The 21,653-nt window shown below is 39.9% G+C and overlaps 1 protein-coding gene and 1 long non-coding RNA gene across 5 annotated transcripts in view; one reads left to right on the top strand and one right to left on the bottom strand.

The window, feature by feature from the left end:
• The window catches only part of prkcz (protein kinase C, zeta), a 57,249-nt gene that overhangs the window by 13,231 nt on the left and 22,365 nt on the right, over positions 1-21,653 (top strand). Inside the window, exons 1-7 of one of the 3 annotated variants that reach the window (XM_077511937.1) lie at positions 11,777-12,005; positions 14,358-14,443; positions 15,319-15,450; positions 16,730-16,820; positions 17,279-17,334; positions 18,866-19,060; positions 20,999-21,096. In XM_077511937.1, the coding sequence (XP_077368063.1) occupies positions 11,990-12,005; positions 14,358-14,443; positions 15,319-15,450; positions 16,730-16,820; positions 17,279-17,334; positions 18,866-19,060; positions 20,999-21,096 (674 nt within the window). In that variant the 5' untranslated portion in view covers positions 11,777-11,989. Of the gene's footprint in view, positions 1-11,776; positions 12,006-14,296; positions 14,444-15,318; positions 15,451-16,729; positions 16,821-17,278; positions 17,335-18,865; positions 19,061-20,998; positions 21,097-21,653 lie in introns of those variants that run through there. The other 2 variants (XM_077511935.1, XM_077511936.1) reach the window with 2 other exon arrangements.
• Positions 1-21,653, bottom strand: part of LOC144013293 (uncharacterized) — a 32,219-nt gene that overhangs the window by 7,025 nt on the left and 3,541 nt on the right. For both annotated transcript variants that reach the window (XR_013282203.1, XR_013282204.1), the window contains exon 3: positions 8,830-8,900. This is a non-coding gene — a long non-coding RNA (uncharacterized LOC144013293). The remainder of the gene's footprint in view (positions 1-8,829; positions 8,901-21,653) is intronic.

The following is a 21,653-nucleotide window of genomic DNA, read 5'->3' as shown; positions in this document are numbered from 1 at the left end:
ACCACTGTACTGTGCTTAGACTAGTGAGAGCAATCATAGTTCGATTCTGTTCTCTGATCAGCTCATGAACTAGCAAGTATTAAGAGGGAATTGATCTAATATTCATAAAACAGGTTTTTATTCAAGTGGGCTGATCGCTGCTGTTTCCCACTAAAGTAGTGATATTAATAAGATTGTGCCATCTAGAACCTGTCCTGTACTTTTATTTTGAGCAATTGTAAGCCCGGTGGGAAAATGATCATGAAATGGATCTGGTCATTATTTGTCAAGTATCGTCCAGCATCGCGCTCGTTAGCCTTAATGTCATACTTTAACATTTTGTATAAAATTTGTTTGGCTTTTCACAAAAAATCATCAAGAAGCAGCAGAAAACAATTTCCAGAAATTCGATGCCACAAAAGAATTTCCTCGTTGCGCTTGCTTGCTCTCCTACTTGCAAATGTGCTTCTCGGTAGGTGGCAATTAAAAAAAAAAGAAAAGAAAAAAAGACGCGTATGTCAGCCGTCGTTTGTGGTCACATTTAATGAGCCGCGATGAGCATGCACCCAAGCTCCACACCCAGAAGACTCAACACACCTCTTGACTTGCAAGACACTCGGCTCCAGAAATAGCACGAGTGCTTTTGTAAGGTGTCGGTCGTCCCTGCTGCACTGCAGCACACCCACATATTTCCTCACTGCTGCTGCTGATGATGACGTTCGCCACGATGATTATGAGTGGCGAGGAATGTTGCTACAACGCATTTGAAAGGTTACGTCATTTCCACTCAAAAGTTTTCGATCATGCCTTCGATGACTATAACCTTTACTATTCGTAATTAGTCGTCATTCAGTGCCATATCACACAACTGTAAATAAACCATGAAAAGTTTTGAACCACTTTTATTCACACGGTGTTTAATCACGACAATGAGCTTTGGAAGGACGCCCATTGTGTCACGGATGAAGGTTTGTGGATGTGGCGGATGGACCCAAAGGCGGAGAAACGCGGCAGGGAGACAACCAGGAAGGACAACACTTTATTTTCAGGGACTAAGTAAAGGGACTGGATGGGACGTGAGAAGACTGGGGACCAAGCTTTGACTGGGAAAGGGGAAGCTGGTTGACATGACTGGACTGGACGTGGACAGACTTGGCAGGACGGGGACAGACTTGGCTGAACATCGACAGACTTGGAAGAACGTGGATGTGTGACACACTTGGCTTGGACGTGAGAGAGAGACACTTGGTTTGGATGTGAGAGAAACACTTTGGCTTGGACGTGAAAGAGCGAGACGTTGGCTTGGACGAGAGAACACTTTGGCTTAGACGAGAGAACACTTTGGCTTAGATGAGAGAACACTGTGGCTTAGATGAGAGAACACTGTGGCTTAGACGAGAGAACACTTTGGCTTAGACGAGAGAACACTTTGGCTTAGACGAGAGAACACTTTGGCTTAGACGAGAGAACACTTTGGCTTAGACGAGAGAACACTTTGGCTTAGACGAGAGAACACTTTGGCTTAGACGAGAGAACACTTTGGCTTAGACGAGAGAACACTTTGGCTTCGATGAGAGAACACTTTGGCTTAGACGAGAGAACACTTTGGCTTATATGAGAGAACACTGTGGCTTAGATGAGAGAACACTGTGGCTTAGACGAGAGAACACTTTGGCTTAGACGAGAGAACACTTTGGCTTGGACGAGAGAACACTTTGGCTTGGACGAGAGAACACTTTGGCTTAGACGAGAGAACACTTTGGCTTCGATGAGAGAACACTTTGGCTTGGACGAGAGAACACTTTGGCTTGGACGAGAGAACACTTTGGCTTAGACGAGAGAACACTTTGGCTTAGACGAGAGAACACTTTGGCTTAGACGAGAGAACACTTTGGCTTCGATGAGAGAACACTTTGGCTTAGACGAGAGAACACTTTGGCTTATATGAGAGAACACTGTGGCTTAGATGAGAGAACACTGTGGCTTAGACGAGAGAACACTTTGGCTTAGACGAGAGAACACTTTGGCTTGGACGAGAGAACACTTTGGCTTGGACGAGAGAACACTTTGGCTTGGACGAGAGAACACTTTGGCTTAGACGAGAGAACACTTTGGCTTGGACGAGAGAACACTTTGGCTTGGACGAGAGAACACTTTGGCTTGGACGAGAGAACACTTTGGCTTAGACGAGAGAACACTTTGGCTTAGACGAGAGAACACTTTGGCTTCGATGAGAGAACACTTTGGCTTAGACGAGAGAACACTTTGGCTTATATGAGAGAACACTGTGGCTTAGATGAGAGAACACTGTGGCTTAGACGAGAGAACACTTTGGCTTAGACGAGAGAACACTTTGGCTTGGACGAGAGAACACTTTGGCTTGGACGAGAGAACACTTTGGCTTAGACGAGAGAACACTTTGGCTTCGATGAGAGAACACTTTGGCTTGGACGAGAGAACACTTTGGCTGGGACGAGAGAACACTTTGGCTTAGACGAGAGAACACTTTGGCTTAGACGAGAGAACACTTTGGCTTAGACGAGAGAACACTTTGGCTTCGATGAGAGAACACTTTGGCTTAGACGAGAGAACACTTTGGCTTGGACGAGAGAACACTTTGGCTTGGACGAGAGAACACTTTGGCTTAGACGAGAGAACACTTTGGCTTCGATGAGAGAACACTTTGGCTTGGACGAGAGAACACTTTGGCTTAGACGAGAGAACACTTTGGCTTAGACGAGAGAACACTTTGGCTTCGATGAGAGAACACTTTGGCTTGGACGAGAGAACACTTTGGCTTGGACGAGAGAACACTTTGGCTTAGACGAGAGAACACTTTGGCTTAGACGAGAGAACACTTTGGCTTCGATGAGAGAACACTTTGGCTTAGACGAGAGAACACTTTGGCTTGGACGAGAGAACACTTTGGCTTGGACGAGAGAACACTTTGGCTTAGACGAGAGAACACTTTGGCTTGGACGAGAGAACACTTTGGCTTGGACGAGAGAACACTTTGGCTTGGACGAGAGAACACTTTGGCTTGGACGAGAGAACACTTTGGCTTGGACGAGAGAACACTTTGGCTTGGACGAGAGAGTACTTGGCTTGGACGAGAGAAATCTTTGGCTTGGACGTGGCTTGGACGAGAGAACACTTTGGCTTAGACGAGAGAACACTTTGGCTTAGACGAGAGAACACTTTGACTTAGACGAGAGAACACTGTGGCTTAGACGAGAGAACACTTTGGCTTAGACGAGAGAACTCTTTGGCTTGGACAGTAAACGACACCCAAACAGCACCCCAAGACAAGTCAATGCTACCACGACACGTGAACAAACAATTAGCAACACGTACGGGGAGGTGAGACACACACAGGTGGACGAGGTTAACTAAGACGAGACAAGGGGAGACAAACCAGACAAGAGACGACATAAACACCCAAAAACTAAACCATAACCCAACCCCCCAAAACCAAACATTAGCGAGTCAGCAGGAGTGTATCATAAATTTTTACCCTTGAATCATGATTCAGACTTAACGGACTGACAGGAAAACAATGATCAGAAATAGTCAAATAATACACCTGAAAAGTCCCTTCAAGAATCAACAAAGCCGTAATTTTTGGGCTACATTTGGGCAGCAGTGGATTAGTTTCCTTATAATGCAGTCGAGAACCATTTCTACACATGATGAAATGAGAAATAGCTTCAAAAATTTCCATTCAAAGTGTTAATTGCCTGCTTGGAGCGTCACTTCGTTAAATTTGCGTTAAAATCTTTTGTGGCGTCAAGCAGCTGTTGAGAGCCAATCCTACCATGAAAGGACAAAGATACAGTAGCTTCATAATGGCACCACTGTGGGCTCTTCAAAGAAGTATTCATCCATCTTCAGAGCTGCGACACTGAGGCAGGAATGTCTCAAAGTTTAGTTACCTGCTTCCGCCAAGTCAACGTTTTTGCGATTATTTATTCATTATTCAAATGAGGTGGATTTGTATTCTGAATGACAAAACCACACAAATGTTGTAGTTGCATTTTCTTTCTTTGTGACTTCTCCTCAACTGAACTTCAAGTTGCGACATTTTCTGTCAAAACTGGTGAACAGTGATGACAACTGTCTGACTTCAGCCTCAAAATATTTTTGCCACCTGTAAAGCTGAATCTGTCAATGGCGGTTTTGTTCTTGAAGCTTTGACCGTGGCACAGCAGAGCGCCATTGTTCCACCCGTAACACTCTGTTGCTTTGTGTATTCAGCAGAATAAAGCGATTGGAAATGAGAGAGGCGCACGACGAGGGCGCTGGGTTGGTTTGAAACGGGACTTTTAGCTGCGCTATCGCACACAAACACAACAAGGACGTACACGGATTTATTCAGTGATTAGAAAATAGGAACCAACTCCTTCTATATTCCAAATGTTGGACTTTACGCTTAATTTGGCCTTCTTTTGTGTCTTGTAGTCAGCATCTTTTAAATTCAACCAGTTTGCGTGCATTTGGTAACGCATCCGTCCGTCCTCTAACAAACATCCGTCCTCCCAGCACTCAAACAGTGTTGATGTTGATGCGCCCTCTGTCTGATGTTGTATGCCACTCAATGGACGACCCGCTCCAGCTGCAATGGCTCGGATGATCCAGTGGCCGTGCAGATGATTTGTTTACAGAGTGGAGGGACCGGAATTGCTCAAAGCTGTATCGGCATTTTCAGCTCCAAATTCGAGAGTAAGAGGACATCCTGTTTGTTGTGTACTGAGTATTCCATCAGTTCTCGAGAGGGATTCCCATCACTTTTCAGGTTCAAGGGCAATTGAATTGATAGTATTGAAGAACCGTATCCTTTACCAGTGTTTGCCTACTTGAGCAAATAACTTGTTCTGTGTTGATTTCTTTGCAAGAGCACTTTGATGTTTACTGTTGTGTAATGGCACCTTTCTTGCTGAATCTCAACTCATTCACTCGCCGCCATTTTCACATTTCGCAATCCCGTTTGCTCCCGATATTTTTATTTTTTTCATTTTACATGATTTAGAAATTTTATTTCAACCTTAACCCCATCTTTAACTCATTCACTCGCAGCCATTTTCACATTTCGCAATCCCGTTTGCTCCCGACTGTTTTACTGGATTTTGACTGATTTTTGCAAGGCCCACAGAATATTGTGTTCTATTGCTATAAAAGCATGGAACCCATCAAAAGAAAGATGAAAGTCTCATCTTTCATCAGGAAAAAAAGTATGTTTCTGTTTCCATTGTGCAGCACTTAGCATCAGAAGAGAGCTAAGTTTTATCAGTTTTCATAAATAAAAAAATTCTAATTAATTGAGCTTTTTTTCTAGATGGCCCTGGTTGATCTCCTTTGCTCTGCTGCCACCTGCTGGCCGTTTGTGTAATAACTACCATTTCTGCAACTGTTCTTTGGAGTTGAGTGGCTGCATCAAAGCCTTCTGTATGCTCTAGCATAAAAAAACAAAAAAAACAAAAAAAAACGTATAAATACGTCTTTGGGACACTTAAAACATTAAAAAAACGTATTTACACGTTATTGGGAGCAAATGAGTTAATAATGACCTAGTGAATGTATATGTATGATACACTTATACCACGCACACACACACAAAAAAAAATCTAATAAATTGAGAGAACCAGTGAGTAGATCTTGATGCGATTTTTCTGCTTCAAAATTGATTACCTTGAATTCAAATAGTAATTATTCTCTATTATAACAATGAATAGTGAATGGGACATAATTACGTGTGCTTTTTGCTTTTTCAGGCACTTTTTTGCGGTGTCGAGCAGTGTTGCTTGGCAACAAGTCACGGCCTGCTGTTGTGCTGTGTAATAGTGAGCAACGCACGAGCGTCAACGAGGCTCACGTTAAGACTAATCATGTTGACAATCACCTTCTTATATTGGTTTACTTTGATTTTTGTGTTTACACTCTCGTCTTGTAGAGCACAATAAAATAATGAGTACATTAAAAAAAAATGAAATCGTGATGAACTGCATGGTCCAAATAGCACACGTGATGCCGTACGTTTTCCAACCATTGTATCATTCTCAGTCTGAAAATCTGCTTTTAATTGTGATGAATACATTTTAAAGCAAAATTCCACTAAAACCAAATCAGCAGCATCGTTTATGTTCTGCTTGGGTCTTCATTGATGTTTACTAGCACAAAGACATTAATGGAGCTGCACATTTGGGTTCGGATGATGTCAATTAGATATGATGTCAAGTGGCTGCAAAGTCCATCACGATTTAAGTATTGCATATCAATCTATTGATAACTATTGAATTTCTATTGTTTTTTTTGTTTTTTTTTTACTATAGAAAATGAGGACACAGAGAAAAAAAAAGAAGAATTTAGGTCATTTTATTTAAAAATGGTTAACCTTTAATAACGTCAACACGACTATGAAAAACTCAAATTAAGTGGTCAATATAAAGATTAAATGAACACCTTTTTAAACATAATATGCTTAGTAATCATGATATACATATTTTATATAAGTCTACTTGATAAATATTCTTTAAAAAAAAATATATATATATTTAAAAGAAGAAAAACATTTGAATTGATTAAATTTAATATTAAAACAAATTGATTAAATATAAATAAATAAATAAATAAATAAGTATGAGGAAAAATGCCATTGAAAACATCTGCTCGTAAAACATATTTTCATTTCTGTGTACATTGCAATATTTACCAACTGTCTGAGGACGACTTAATTTTTTTTAGCGGGCTCATTATTGTCACAGGACTTTTATTGTTTTTGTGGAATGCAAGTCAGAGTACCCGGAGAAGACCCACGCGGGCACGGGGAGAACATGCAAACTCCACCCAGGAAGGTCCGAGCCTGGACTCGAACCGGAGACCTCAGAACTGGGAAGCGGACGTGCTAACCACTCGACTACCGTGCTGCCCCTTCATTTTGATTAAATATTTCATAATGATTCTTTTAACAACGTCATACTTTTTCAAAATAATGACATTTGATTTATTTTCAAGGTTTTATAAGATAAGAAAACGTTGTTTTACAAAGTCCGTTTTTATTTCATAATCTCCTTTTCCACAATGGTCTTCTTTTACATAATGGGCATTTTTCATAATAATACTAACACCTCATTTTAAAATTTAATGGCCATATTACATAATTGCCTGTTATTTCTCAAAAGAATATTTCTTTCAAGAAGGCCTTTTTATTTATTGAATTTTGACACTTTTGGGCTTCCATACTAGTGTGATGCCAATTTATTTAAACAACCGAGACAGTTTTCACACCGTGGAATTTTGTTGTTTTCGGCCTGCTGGAGTATTTGAATCTGTGCATTATGATTGATATAAGTAAAGATGACTTGACTTGACTTGACTTGACTTGACTTGACCCGAATGTTGAACAGTGTTCAAGTGCCTTCAGCTCTTTTTTTCTATTTTAAATAACTGGGTCGGAACTAAATCTTGAAGTAAAACGACTGGTGTGTTTTCCTGTTTGAATTTGGGTCATATCTTTGGCCTAATAAAGAAACAATATTCTTAAGCGCCCTCTTTGGCAAGTAGAGCGCTTTCAGTGCAAGATCATTTCACGTCAAGTCAGCCTCTATTACGCAATTCCCTGCTGTGTCGAGCTTTATGGATTGCAGTTCATTTATCTCCCTTTTCTCTCTGACACATCCGAATGGGTTGGCCAGCGTGTGGCAGCCTCTCGGGGAGCTCGTTGATGAGCTTCCCGCGTCTACAGTTAGAAGCTCATCCAGCCCTTGCACAAAATAATCCTAAAACTCTGGACACACATTTTTATTCCCGCCATTGAACAGTAAGATGAAGTATACAGTACAATAGTTGCAGATATTGTTCATACTGGAAGTTAAGTGTGCTTTTGTATGACTGCATTTTGATTCAAGTCATTTGTCTTCAGGAAATAATGTTAAATAAACTATTGCTGTTCTGCTCTGTCATTGTAAGACGTAGCAATTGATTTTGCAGTCAGACAGACATCATCATTGGTAATTATTACAAAGAAAATGATATTTTTTAGCATAACAACGCCACTGCCGTAATTCGATATTTTTTATTTTTTTTCATTTTACATGATTTAGAAATTTTATTTCAACCTTAACCCCATCTTTAACTCATTCGCTCGCCGCCATTTACACATTTCGCAATCTCGTTCGCTCCCGGCTGTTTTACTGGATTTGGACTGATTTTGCAAGGCCCCACAGAATATTGTGATCAATTGCTATAAAAACGTGGAACCGATCAAGAGAAACATTAAAGTCTCTTCTTTCATCAGGAAAAAAAAAGTATGTTTCTATCTGTTTCCATTTTGCAGCAATTAGCATTAGAACATAGCTAAGTTTAATCAATTTTCACAAATCTGTTTAAAATTGTAAGCAATTGAGCTTTTTTTCTAGATGGCCCTGGTTGATCTCTTATACTCTGCTGCCACCTGCTGGCCGTTTGTGTAATAACTACTGTTTCTGCGACCGTTCTTTGCAGTTGAGAGGCTGCATCAAAGCCTTCTGTATGTTCTAGCATAAAAAAACAAAACAACGTATAAATACGTCTTTGGGACACTTAAAACATAAAAAAAACACGTATTTACACGTTATTGGGAGCAAATGAGTTAATAATCCGGATTTCTCTATTGTAGTCTGTGCAGTCATTCTTGTCGTGCTCGGTATACATAATGAGCTGCATCTCTGGCATCCTGGCAAAATGTGTGTTTTTTCTATGAAATTCTTTGATGGAACCACGTCTGGGGAAAGCGTTGACGCCCAATCCCTCTGTGTTTTTTTTCCACTGGAGTCTTAAAAAAACCAAAAAAAAAACCATCATAATGTCTAATGTTACCTTTAGTCATCGTGTGGAGTCATCGTGAAAGGCCGATCCAGCTGCTTCCATCTTGGATATCGAGTCAGTTCCTGTTTGTGACGATAAAGGAAGAAAGGTTAAAGGTTACAGCGATAACGCTCTTGGTCCAGCCTAGAAAACAACCTTCACAACGTCACCGTAAAGGAATGTGGAAAATGCTTGCGCAACCTCCCCGGCGCTCTGGCGAGGCAAATAGACAAAAACGTGTCCGAGATTTTGTTTGGCTGGCGCAAGTGCAGCTCTGCATGTGCCGGTTATAAAATAAGCAATAACTTTATGGAGAATTTCATCAATTCAGTTTAGAGTTCAGAGTTTCTGAAGTGCTTAAAAAAAAAGAACAAACTGTACTTTGGCTGCACCAGTGAAGACTTGCGTTATTAATATTTTCTACCAATATCCTGTTCAGGTTGATGGTGATCCTCGCGCCGGATTCATCAAGCTTTTTAAACGTGAGCGCTTGATACACACTTTTGAAAAAAACAAATGTGCAAAAATGACCTTCAATCACGTTTTGTTGTTGACCAACTACAGTACGAGAAACGTAACAAAAAGTTTCTCCACCATCTACTAAACTTAAATGTAAAATGTTGCTCAAATACTTGAAGAAATCACATTTTTAAAATAGCAACATTTTACAACTTATGTTTGTGTTTTGTATGTATTTTGACCGATATTGTCTACCAAATAGAATCAGTAACCATAAAAATTGGAGATTGTTCATTTCTTTGTGAGCAATTACATATTGAGCAGGTGATGAATAAATATTTCAATCAAAAAGTTTTATCCTCCCATTGAATATTATTTTTTGTTGTGAAATACAATATCATTTTCCATGCCTCAAAGTTGAATTTGGGTGAAATGCCTCATCATGATTGTCACATATTCAGAAGCTGTTATGCCATCTTGTGTGCATTACGGTGCAACTGCAGTGAGGGAATGTTCAGGAAGTCCCTCGTCTTTGCTCTTGTAATGAGTTTTGGAATCTTTTATACTTCATGTTTGTTGTACGTCTCACAAAAAGTGAGTACAGCTTACTGCTGATATTTTTTTCATGGGACAATACTAAAGAAATGACACATTGGAAATGTATTGTTGCCAGCCAAAAACGGGTGAATTTTGCTTCTTAACCTTATATTCCAAAGATGCAATATTAATCAGAATACTGTGTTGACACTAGTGGGGCTGCATACAACACATTATTGTTGTATTCAATATTCAATATCCACACTGAAAAAAGGTCGAGGGTGTGGGGTCAGCGTGGATAATTGTGGAGATTGTAGCCATGGGGTTTGTGTGGGTGGACATCTTGGAAAGGACATGCTACTCGTTTGCCAAATGATGACATCATTCTTCATTTCTCCTGGCTGGAAAAGAAGCAACATGGAGGACGCATCATTCCGATTTTGAATACAGATCCAGCAAAGTGAGAATGGAGACATACTGTAGCGATACGGGTATAAACCACGATTCCATACTGTGACGATATTTGGCTCACGATATCGATAATATCACGATACCCGCTATCTACGATTTTTGATATCGTGTAAAAAAAAAAAAAAAAGCAATATATCACGATATGTGACTGAAAAAGCCAACAAATGCCCATAAAAGGAAAATGTCTAATTATGCATTTATTCAATGCCAAAAAGTTCTCTGAGCCTTGACTGTAAACATTGTAAACTGAGAGAAATTAAAGTGCATAAACATTTATAACATAACACTGCACAACTGGATACAATATATCGATATCTACTGTCAGTGTCAATAATCGCTTGGTTTTATCAGAAGAATCAAATGATCAAAAAGTATATGCTAAACTAATTTTAAATACATTTGAACTTGACGTTTCGATCGATTAATAATGTGCTTTATGATTTCAGTTTTGCTGTTTTTAATTCATAAAACAGTCCATTCCAAAATGAAGACGTGGCTATTATATCGGGAGAGTTTGTTGTGTGGTGTCTGCTGCTTGTTTCATTTCCATTTCATGAACCAGGTGGATGTCGTGGCGGAATTGAGCAGGCAACTGAGGACAATTAAACGCGGACGAGACGAGCGTGTTTTCTATTAGATGATGAGCTTGAAATGGAAACAGTTGATTCATCCCTGTGGCGACTCCAGCAGAGCCAGACTGATCAATGACATTACACGGACACGGACACACGCACGCGCGGCCTAAAAATAAGTATTTGCACGTACCGTATGCAACCAATACAAGTGAAATGCTAATCAGCAAAGCACTAAACACAAAAATAAGGCAGATTTGGACGCAGACGCTACATACGCTGTATATCAGTTAAAAAAAAAAAAGAAGAAGAAAATCCTAGTGTAGAATTAGTATTCATTATCTTGCCATTAGATCTGCGATTTTTGCATTGGATGCCATTTGTCAGAAAGAAAACACGCTATTTTTGTGCGTGTTCATTAGTTAGCAGGCTCTTTGCTTGTTCATGGACCAACAAACAGGTGGTGCCATTGTCCACATTCAGAGGATTACGGTTCATGTCTCGCTGCAGGAAAAAAAAAAAAAAAAGATCAGTAGGTGTTGAAGTTAACTCATTAGCTCCCCAAAACGTACACGTACGTCATATTTTAGATGTTTTAAGTGTCCCAAAGACGTATTTATACGTTTTTTTGGTTGTTTTTTTTATGCCAGAGCATAGAGAAGGCTTTGATGCAGTCTCTCTACTGCAGAAAATGGTTGAGTGGCAGCAGAGTATAAGAGATCAACCAGGCCATGTTAAAACTCCCACAGTTCTAAGCAGAATTGTGAAAAACGATGAAACTTAGCTATGTTCTATTGCTAATTGCTGCACAGCGGAAAAGAATAGAATATACTTTTTTTTTCTTTTCCCTGATAATAGAAGAGACTCTAATCTCTCTTTTGGTATGTTCCATATTTTTATAGCAATAGAACAAAATATTTCGCGGGCCTTGAAAAATCTGTCAAAATCCAGGAAAACACTTCAGTGAAAATGGTTGAGAGTGAATGAGTTAATATACTTGCTGAATCCTGACAACTGTTTAGGTGCCCTTGAGCAAGCCCCCCTTCGACCCCCATCCCCCGCTTCCCCAAGCGCCGCACTCAATTGCTCTCGTGCTCTGGTAGCAGGGACAGAGAAGTCCAGAAATAACCCACATGTCATTGACGACAGGTATTGCACAATATCACAACGTATGTCGCCTCACGGCCCAAAAGCAAACCGGCACTCTGCTGCCTCGCTCTCGCAATAGCAGAAAATTGTGTATTTCCTGTCTTTCTTCTACCCCCCCCCGCCCAGCCCCACCCATATAATTATCATTATCAGGGAGGTGGTCTTGTGTTTGTGAACGAGAGAAACAATTTCTGGAAATGGGTCAAGCCCTTGTAAATGTCCTGTTGTGGCGTGTAGTAGTCGTAGTACCGCCCACCTCGCATGCTACTCACCCCCCCCCATAAGCGACTGTACTGTATAGAATTTGCAGTGTCTTCTTCTTCTTGAAAGTCTCTGACAAGAAAATGGCAGGACCTTTTGCCCTGACTTTTGCATCTGGAGGTGTAGTATTTATTTGATTTTTTTTCTCATTTCATCCGACTTTTCATTCCGTGGCCTTCTCACTCTTTTTTTCCGACATCATACAGTAGCTCTAAAACAGGTCAATGCATCCTGTGCTCTCGAGAAGGTAACGCTGGACTAGATCAGCTCTTCCAAGGCATTTCCTGCTCCTATTCATGATGTCAATTATATATGCTCCATATAATTGTCTTTGGAATTTCTGACATGTTCTTGATTGTCTTCATTGATATAGAGAGTGTGGAAATTGCATTTATTTTGTGTTCATTGTTACACATTTAAGGAGGTCGTACAGTGCTGAGTAGGTAGCAATAATTTTACTCTGAGCAGCATGTCAGACACCTGAAAAAAGATGAAGAGGAGGAGGATGGAGTCAGACGTCAGCAAAATAGCCAACCAGACGGGAATCCATTAGTAGTAAGCAGGCATGTGGAAGGCATCTTTTAAATAATTTGTGTGAAAGACACCAGCTTGATGTGGTTTAACCAAACAGGTCACCTGGAGTTGTTTTGCTTTTAGTTTGACCCATTTTGTGACAGGACAGTATACCAGTGGTCCTCAACATTTTTTTTCCTGCACACGGTAGTGCAGATTTTTCGTACACCATCAAGCATTCATTGAAGGCCGAGTCTCGTTTGCTTCCAAAAAATGTCAATCTAGTGTGAGCGTGTGACATCATTACGTGGTGTGCAGTGTTGCCAGGTGGGAAATATAGGATTATCGTACCATAGACTCAAAATTATCGTATTTTGATGGAAATGATCGTACACCCGTCATAAGCAAAATAGACCGATTCGCAACAGTCAAATATAGTCCTTGTTGTGTTTAAACGTGCTCACAGGCACTCGGCTTCGTTGAGGGTTAACGTCACCGATCTGTATATATTTCTGGATAGGTGGTTTGAGTCTTGCGCAATTTCCTGTTTGGGAGCATCTCCTGGGGGGCGGGCACTGACCATTCAGCCAATCAATGCATGGACGTCACTCGTTTTTCATGCTCAGCAAAGCGCGATTGGCTGGTATTATGTCACATGACAACAGATGCCTTCAGGGTTTGCAAAAAAAAATCTGGCAGTTTCAGTTTTACCGGCAATAATACAAAATTGTCAAATTATCGTACATTTGCCATTTTTTAGGATTATTGGTCGTACATTGTACAAATACGATAATTATCGTACACCTGCCAACACTGGTGGTGTGCGAGTAATGCATACTGCGTTCAAATTAGGGACGTAACGATATCCAAACATCACGATACGATATTATGATATGAAGGTCACAATAAGATAATTATCACGATACGGTGGGGTGGGTTGATGATATTTTAAAAAGATCACAATATTGTAAAAAAAAAATGCAATGCAATGCTAATGCAAGCACACATTGATGGCTTCTCAAGCAAATTAGGTTCCCATGATCGGACAATTAGCATCGATTTTGAACATAGAAGGTCAAAACGTCCCTAATGAATATTAAATTACACTAATAAACTAGCCACTAGAGGGTGCTAGAACTGCACAAATGGAAATCAACTTGACTTTTTTCAACAGATGTGTTCCTTTTGAATATTGTGAACATGACGACGACGATATTGGCAGTGGCAGTTTTAATATCACGATATTGCGCTTATCGTTACATCCCTAGTTCAAATGGGCCATGAAATACAGGCAACTCTTTCACTCTCGCACAGTTGCAACTTGGAAAGACGCACTTCAGAACAGAAATATGCTACACGTGAATCGGCGTTCGGTAGTACTTTAGAAAAAAAAAAAAAAAAAGAGTGCCGTATTTAGTACACACCCATCGTGGACCAGTGCCAGGCTTCAGACCTATGGTTGGGATGTACACATTCAAAGGTTAAAGGTCAAATGAAGTTCCCATTTTGCATTTTAGGTTTCTGTTTGGCGATTTGAACAGAGTTACTCTCCACTATACTATGTCATCCTTCCTCCAGAGTCGATCTATCGTCGAGGAGCCAGACGATGGAGGAAACTCTACCAGGTCAACGGGCACCTCTTCCAGGCCAAGCGCTTTAACACGGCAAGTCGCTCGTCCACATGGACATTGTTGAATGTTCTTTTGGGCTCGAGCATACTCTCGATATGCTGTTCATTGCATAAGTAGTCATATTTAATACCAAGGTCACCTTGATGAGAACTTTTCAAAAGGTCTTGACAGTCAGATAAACAAAAACAGTTTTGATGATTTGATGAAGTGTGTTGATGACTTTGGAAGTTACGCAAAACGTTTAGTCGAGCTTAATTTGTCAGCCGCAGGCCAATTCCATCCTCATGTTTGATCTGGGTTTTTTCCTCTAATGAGTTGTTAGATTATTATTTCATTATGGGGGAATTTTTTTGTAGTTTAAATAAAGCTCGTTACGTGATGCCCCCCAACCACCCCACCAGAGTCACAAATAAGGACATTTGTTGGAATATGTTGGGAAACATACAGTACTTGTGCGAATGTTTCTTATTGCTAAAAGATGCATGACTAAAAAATGTGTACAGTATCTAAAAATGAAATAATGATGAGTCACCATGATGAAAAACAGGGACATCAGCTAAAACTTTTTTAAGGCTTTTGGGTGCGCCTTATAGTGCGCTAAATACGGTAATTGTTTTTTCTTGACTAAATCGGTGCAAATATTTGTTGGGTGCAGAAACAGTTCAACTTTGTTTGTAATATGTTTCAGTATTTGTGCATCACCATACTTGAGATCAACGTCAACAAAGTGTCAAGTTTGCATTTACTAATAGAGTAAATCTATTCATTTATTTTCAGTTTTGTACTTGTTAATTATGCACACTGGCATAACAATAAAAATGATAGGTTTGGCGGTACCAATTGTCTTTTTTGTTGTCCATTTAGAAGAGTAATCGGTCACTGTTTCTCGTCCTGTGCGTGACCCCCAGAAAGCCTACTGTGGCCGCTGCAGTGAAAGGATATGGGGGCTTGGCGGGCAAGGCTACAAGTGTATCAACTGCAAACTGCTGGTCCATAAGCGCTGTCACAGACTCGTCCCTCAGACCTGCCAAAGGCTTATGGTGAGTCAGTCCCCCTGTTTGTTTGTTGACGATTTGCTCGCAACGACTGTACAGTTCACGCAACATTCAGTTTCTCTTTCAGAACTGTTAGCAATGGATTTTTATTTTTTAATCTTGTATTTGAAAACAATATATTGTCATCTTCCATTCATCCTTTTTCTGTACTGCTTATATCGTCACTAGGGTTGCGTATGAGATTTTGAGGGCGAGGCGGGGTAACAATACGCCCTGAACGGCCAATCTGAGGTCTATTATATGATGCATTATATATAGCAGGGGTGTCCAAACTTTTTCCTCTGAGGGCCACATACAGACAAATAGAAAGCTAAAAGTTATTTATGAACATATTCATTGCCAGACCAGCAAAAAATATGCATCATTTGACGTCTTTTTCCGTCAATGGCAGTGAATGATTTAAACATGGTAAAAGTCAATGAAGCAATTATAAATTGTTGATATAATGTGCAGTTACTTATTGAAAACTGCTCAGTCACAAGGCAAATAATGACCCCTGTGTGCCACCATAATAGTTGCGCCTCTCCACTGAGCAGCAGCTGAATCCCAACTTGACATTCTGAACCACAACAAGAACAATCGGTCGTCAACTGACAACACTTAACAACCATTAATGTGATGTTTTCAATTTTTTTTTCATTATTAATTAACCATGAATTAATGTGATGTTTTCACAAATTGGACGTTGACACTAAGAAACAAGTGGATGAAACTATTTTTATTTCAGGAACTGAATTATTAGCTGCAAATTTGTGTCTTTGCGTAGCTAGAAATGTTTAATGCACCCTCTTTTTTTTTTTCTTTTTTTTTTAAACAGCATTGCAAAATTCTTATTGTTGCATTCAGCAATGGGTCAAACTTGTGACAAAGACATCCTGATCCCGATGCTTCCAGACCAAAACACATTTCTTCAAATTAAAGCATTTGAAGAAAATCTTATCGCTTTGTTTGCTATCATCGCGAGTTCTTGATCACTGCTTGACGTCTTTATCTTCAGTCTCAGATAAGTGACTTTTTTTAAGTGACCCTGATTAAAATGTAACGATTCATGACACTTCCAGAGAAAATCCCACATTGGAGCAGACTCTCCAGTGTTTCGAGCAACTCTTTGAATGAAAATGGTTTTTTTCCTCATTGAGACTTTTCCTCTTCAACATGCTTTGCCATACACTTATTGGCCGGCTTTATAAAAACATGAGGTGATGTTTGTATACATATTAGAAGGACAGTGTTTTCATTATTATTTTTTCTTTTTTTGGTTCAGGATCCAGCCATGCCATCTCAAGAGCCCCCTTCAGATGCAAAGAGTGAAGAGGTGGACCTTCCACTAGATGACACGGAAGACACAGATGGAAGTAAGATGTTTGAAAATGAAACTTTACTGCTAAAATTTTAGGATTTAGGGAAAATGATTGAGTTTACAGTGAATGAAAATTGAGGACATAGTGAAGTAATGTAGTCGTCATTTTGTGGGGCTCATGTTATGAGAGTGAGTTGACCTAGTTCAGTGCATGCTGTGGCTTGCTGGACTCTATCTCCCTCTGCTGGACCAAATGCAGAACTTTTTTTTGTTTTGTTTTGTTTTGACTATACATTTCAGTGTACAGAAGAGCTTCAGTTTATTATGCTACCAACATACCAGGTTACGAATGATATGCAGTGAACTAGTTTGCTCAGTAGCGTAAAAATCAAAATATGTTGTCACGCGGCACCCTCGCTTACTGTTGTTTTATATTTATGACCTAGAAGAGTTTTGCATACAAAATATATGGAACATAAGGTCTTCATGTAAGTGTTTTTCATGTCATTACAGGATTGTATTTACCACACAATTGTACAGTGGACAAAATAGAAGAGACAGATGTGGAGGTAAGGAACGTGTGCAAACCGCCTTCCAAAGTATCGTTAACAGTGAGGTCAATTCCTTTTTTTGTCTTTGTGCGTACGTGGAGGCGCCAGTCTACCCTTTTGGGTTATAGGCCAAGCACGCTTCCGCTGCGCTAGTGCTACTCAGCAGTTCCAAAATATTTAGTAACGCTTTAGAAATTTGTGTCTCTGGATCTGTTCCACAACAAAATGGCGCCTTTTGTTTGAACGCGCCTACGTTGTACCTGAACAAAAAGAATCAAAACGTAATTGGCAGATGTGTGCCATTACATTGATTAGTCAAGCAACAAATCACCCGGAATTTCTGTGCTTTTGCTGGGTTTATTTCGCCTGTGAAGACTTTTATAGAGAGAGCTGTCCATGTGGGGTGGGAAAAAAACAAACAAACAAAAACGAGCAGCTGAGAGAAGATGGAAAAAATGACTGAGAGCCACTGCACAAACTTTGTCCATAGCAAACATCCAGAATGTCCTAAAGAGAAAAACTTTTTACTTTGTAACAAACGTCGAAAGGGCAGATGAAGGAAAACAACAAGAGTTGACAGCAGACATTGTGAGAACTGTAAAGAAGTCGCCAAAGAAATGTCAGTGGCATCGGCAACAGCCTCCAGCATGAATGTGTCACAAGTTAGCGTTTGCGCAAGACTTCATGAGCGAGTACAAATGCTACGCTAGCTGAAGTGACGAATAGAAGGGCTGGAATTTGACAAAAAAAGAAAACAAAAACACTCGACTTGAACTGAACTCGTCGGTCGCCCGTCTTAAAACTTACTGAGTGTGCGTTAAATTTCAAGTTGTGTATCAGATTCGGATGTACCGTATTTTCATGACTATAAGGCGCACCTAAAAGCCTTCAACTTTTTCAAAAGTTGACCATGCGCCTTATAATCAATCCAGTACGCCTTATATATGGATCAATATTGAGCCGCAACAGGTCTCGCTGTCAAGACGCTTCGGTGACGCTGCACGATCGGTGACGCGCATGCGCAGAAGATCCCGCCATTTTGGATCGCTAGCTAATACTAATACTTTACCTGAGAGAAAATAATCAAACAGCTGTTTATTCATTTTGGAGTTGTCAGAAAGCTGCTTTGTAATCTATTCATAAAGTTTGACTGACCTATCTGACTGTTTTGTTGACATTCCCTTGAGCGCAGCACCATCTAATGGATGCATAACGTAACCCCAGCCTCGACTGTAGCAACTTATATATGGAAAAAGTTTGCAAATATGGCATTCATTGAAGGTGCGCCTTATAGTGCGGAAAATACGGTACATGGAAATAAAAGTGAAATTGTTATTGCCTTGTCTCATTCACGTGACAAATCCGAATGTTTTCAGTCTCCAGCAAAAAAAAAAAGGAAAAAAGGAACTGGTCTCATAATCTAATACTTTGGAAAGTTTTAACACATTTAAGCTTTTGGTATTTGTCTGAAAAATGTTCAACTTGATGTTCTGTCTATTGAAAGTCTGAACACGCTTGCACACGTTTTGTCCCCTCCGCTTCACCCAAGGACATGAAATCGGTGGTGGACGGCATCGACGGTATCAAGCTGTCTCAAGGCCTTGTACTGGGCTTGGGAGACTTCGACCTGATCCGCGTTATCGGGCGCGGCAGTTACGCCAAAGTGCTGCTGGTCCGCTTAAAGAAGAACGATCAGGTTTATGCCATGAAGGTGGTGAAGAAGGAGCTCGTTCACGACGATGAGGTGAGACGTGCGACATCGCAAACAAATCCGGATTGCTATGATACTTCTCACCATGGTAGTAACCGTTTTTGCTTTGGTGGTTGGAGATGATACAAAGCGGTCCATATTTTTTGGACGCGTGTTTGAAAGATAATGCATCAAATAATGACATTTTTGCATGGTGAAAATCACACTATTAAAATGAAAATAGATCTATTAAAGGCTGTATTATCTATCCAGCCACCAAAGATAAATATTCACGCAAGCATATACATTTCAAAAGGCAGCTTTCCATCAATATTCAGTGCTGTCGATTGGCCACACTGATGTATCATGTCATACAAAGCCACTAGATGGCGATGTAGGCCAACTAAGAACGCGAAAGACTTGGAGGACACAACCAGGATTTCACACTTTTTTTTTTCTTTTTTTTTTTCAGCCTAGGATTAAAACGATTGAATTTATTACATTAAATTTAAATAGAAAAAAACCCTTGATTGCAAATGTGCACCTCAACAATCAATCCAGTAGCTTGCAGCCTCGTTGCACAACTTGTTACATTATACAACTCAATATTTATTATTTGAGAACTGAGGGCACTAATTGTTTAAAGCATTGTTGGTGTTCCAATTAAAGTGAATTGTAGTCAATGTCTTCCCCTTGGTTTGATTGGACATCTTGTTTTTATTTATTCATGGCCGTATACGCAGACACGTTATTTGAATTATTAATCTCTTATGTCTGACATCAAAGTGGGTTTGTAAACAGCTTTACACAAAATTCACTACAAAGTACTAAAGAAGACAAAATGACCAATAGGGGAAACATTTCTATGGCTTCATGAGCTAAATTACGTAATTCCTCAAGAACGATGGAATTGACCAGAAATTTGGGATCATAAGCACAACATATGAACCACATGTCGTTTCCAGCATTGGTACATTTCAGAGACACTCATAAAATATTCACCTCATCAGTTGACTGACAATTTAAGAAGAAACACACACGCATTTGTATAGCTAAAAAGATCATTGTAATACAGAAATGCTATACTGTGATTGATGATGATGATAAAAACAATCATTCAAAAAAAATAAGGCAGAAAATAGAAATAAACTTCCAGGATTATCCTAAAAACTTTATTAACCATACAGGCAGAAAATAATTAACCACTGTCAAAGTTGCTGTCTGCCAGTTTCACTCAGGAAAACAGGATGTAAACAAACAAACTACTTCTCAAATTACAGATCTGGGCTTTTCTTAACGTGTGGGGGTGATTTTGTCCGAAACAACCACACCCCCAGCCTGTATTTCTGTGGAAAGACGGTGTTTACACCCCTCCAGCCAATCGGAGAGCGGGGGGGAGGGGGCGTGTCGCAAACGGGGCTGCCGGGCGAATTTGCCGGCTGCGTGACCCAAAAACACGCACGGATATTTTTTTTTTCTTTGTTTTTCACTCACTCACTCTCAGAAGTGAGTGAAAAAAATAAATAAATCCGTGCATGCTTTCAAATTGCGGCGGGAGTGACGTCACGCAGCCGACACGTTTGCCTGGCCTCGTTTGCGACACGCCACGCCCACACGTTATGAAAAGCCCATATCTATAAATTGAGAAGTAGTTTGTTTGTTTAAATCCTGTATTTAAAAAGTGCATTTTCCTGAGTGAAACCGGCAGACAGGCCTTTAATATAAAGATTTCAAATGATTTAACAGTGAATCAACATGGATGGTAAACGGACACTCCTACTTTTTTCAGTGTGAGTAACTGTATTGTTATGATTTTGAATTCTGAATTGTACGACATTTAAGAGGTTCCACAGTACGTTTTATAGCAATCCAGTTGGATTTGAACACGGGTCTGGCTAAATATTGACAACACGTCAGTTTGAATGATTATTCAGCGCACACGTACATCATCATTTTAGTGAGGACTGAGAAATTGTATTGTAATCTCTCCAGGATATCGACTGGGTGCAGACAGAGAAGCACGTGTTTGAACAAGCCTCCACAAATCCATTCTTAGTGGGCCTCCACTCCTGTTTCCAGACGGAAAGTCGGTAAGAACCTCTTAACAACTCACCTTTATTAATACAGCTATGCTTTTTTTTTTCACTTAAAGTGTCACCTGGAGGTTAACGCTTATTTCCCTTTAATGTCTGCATGGTCGACAAAACACACCAATAATAAATTTCCGACAAATGGCCTGGTCTAAATTCAGCACTACTTTAACTCTTTCACTCGCCGCCATTTTCACATTTCGCAATCCCGTTCGCTCCCGACTGTTTAACTGAATTTTGACTGATTTTGCAAGGCCCACAGAATATTGTGTTCTATTGCTATAAAAGCATGGAACCTACCAAAAGAAAGATTAAAGTCTCTTCTTTCTATTTCCGTTTTGCAGCAATTAGCATTAGAAGAGAGCTAAGTTTCATCAGTTTTCACAAATCGATTTCAAATTGTAAGCTTTTTTTTCTAGATGGCCCTGGTTGATCTCCTTTGCTCTGCTGCCACCTGCTGGCCGTTAGCGTAATAAATACCATTTGAGAGGCTGCATCAAAGCCTTCTGTATGCTCTAGTATAGAAAAAAAAACAAACACAAAAAAACGTATAAATA

This window comes from Festucalex cinctus, chromosome 2 (genome assembly GCF_051991245.1).
Source record: "Festucalex cinctus isolate MCC-2025b chromosome 2, RoL_Fcin_1.0, whole genome shotgun sequence".
NCBI lineage: Eukaryota > Metazoa > Chordata > Actinopteri > Syngnathiformes > Syngnathidae > Festucalex > Festucalex cinctus.
The sequence above is the reverse complement of the archived record's forward strand: the minus strand, read 5'-3'. Positions and strand labels throughout refer to the sequence as shown.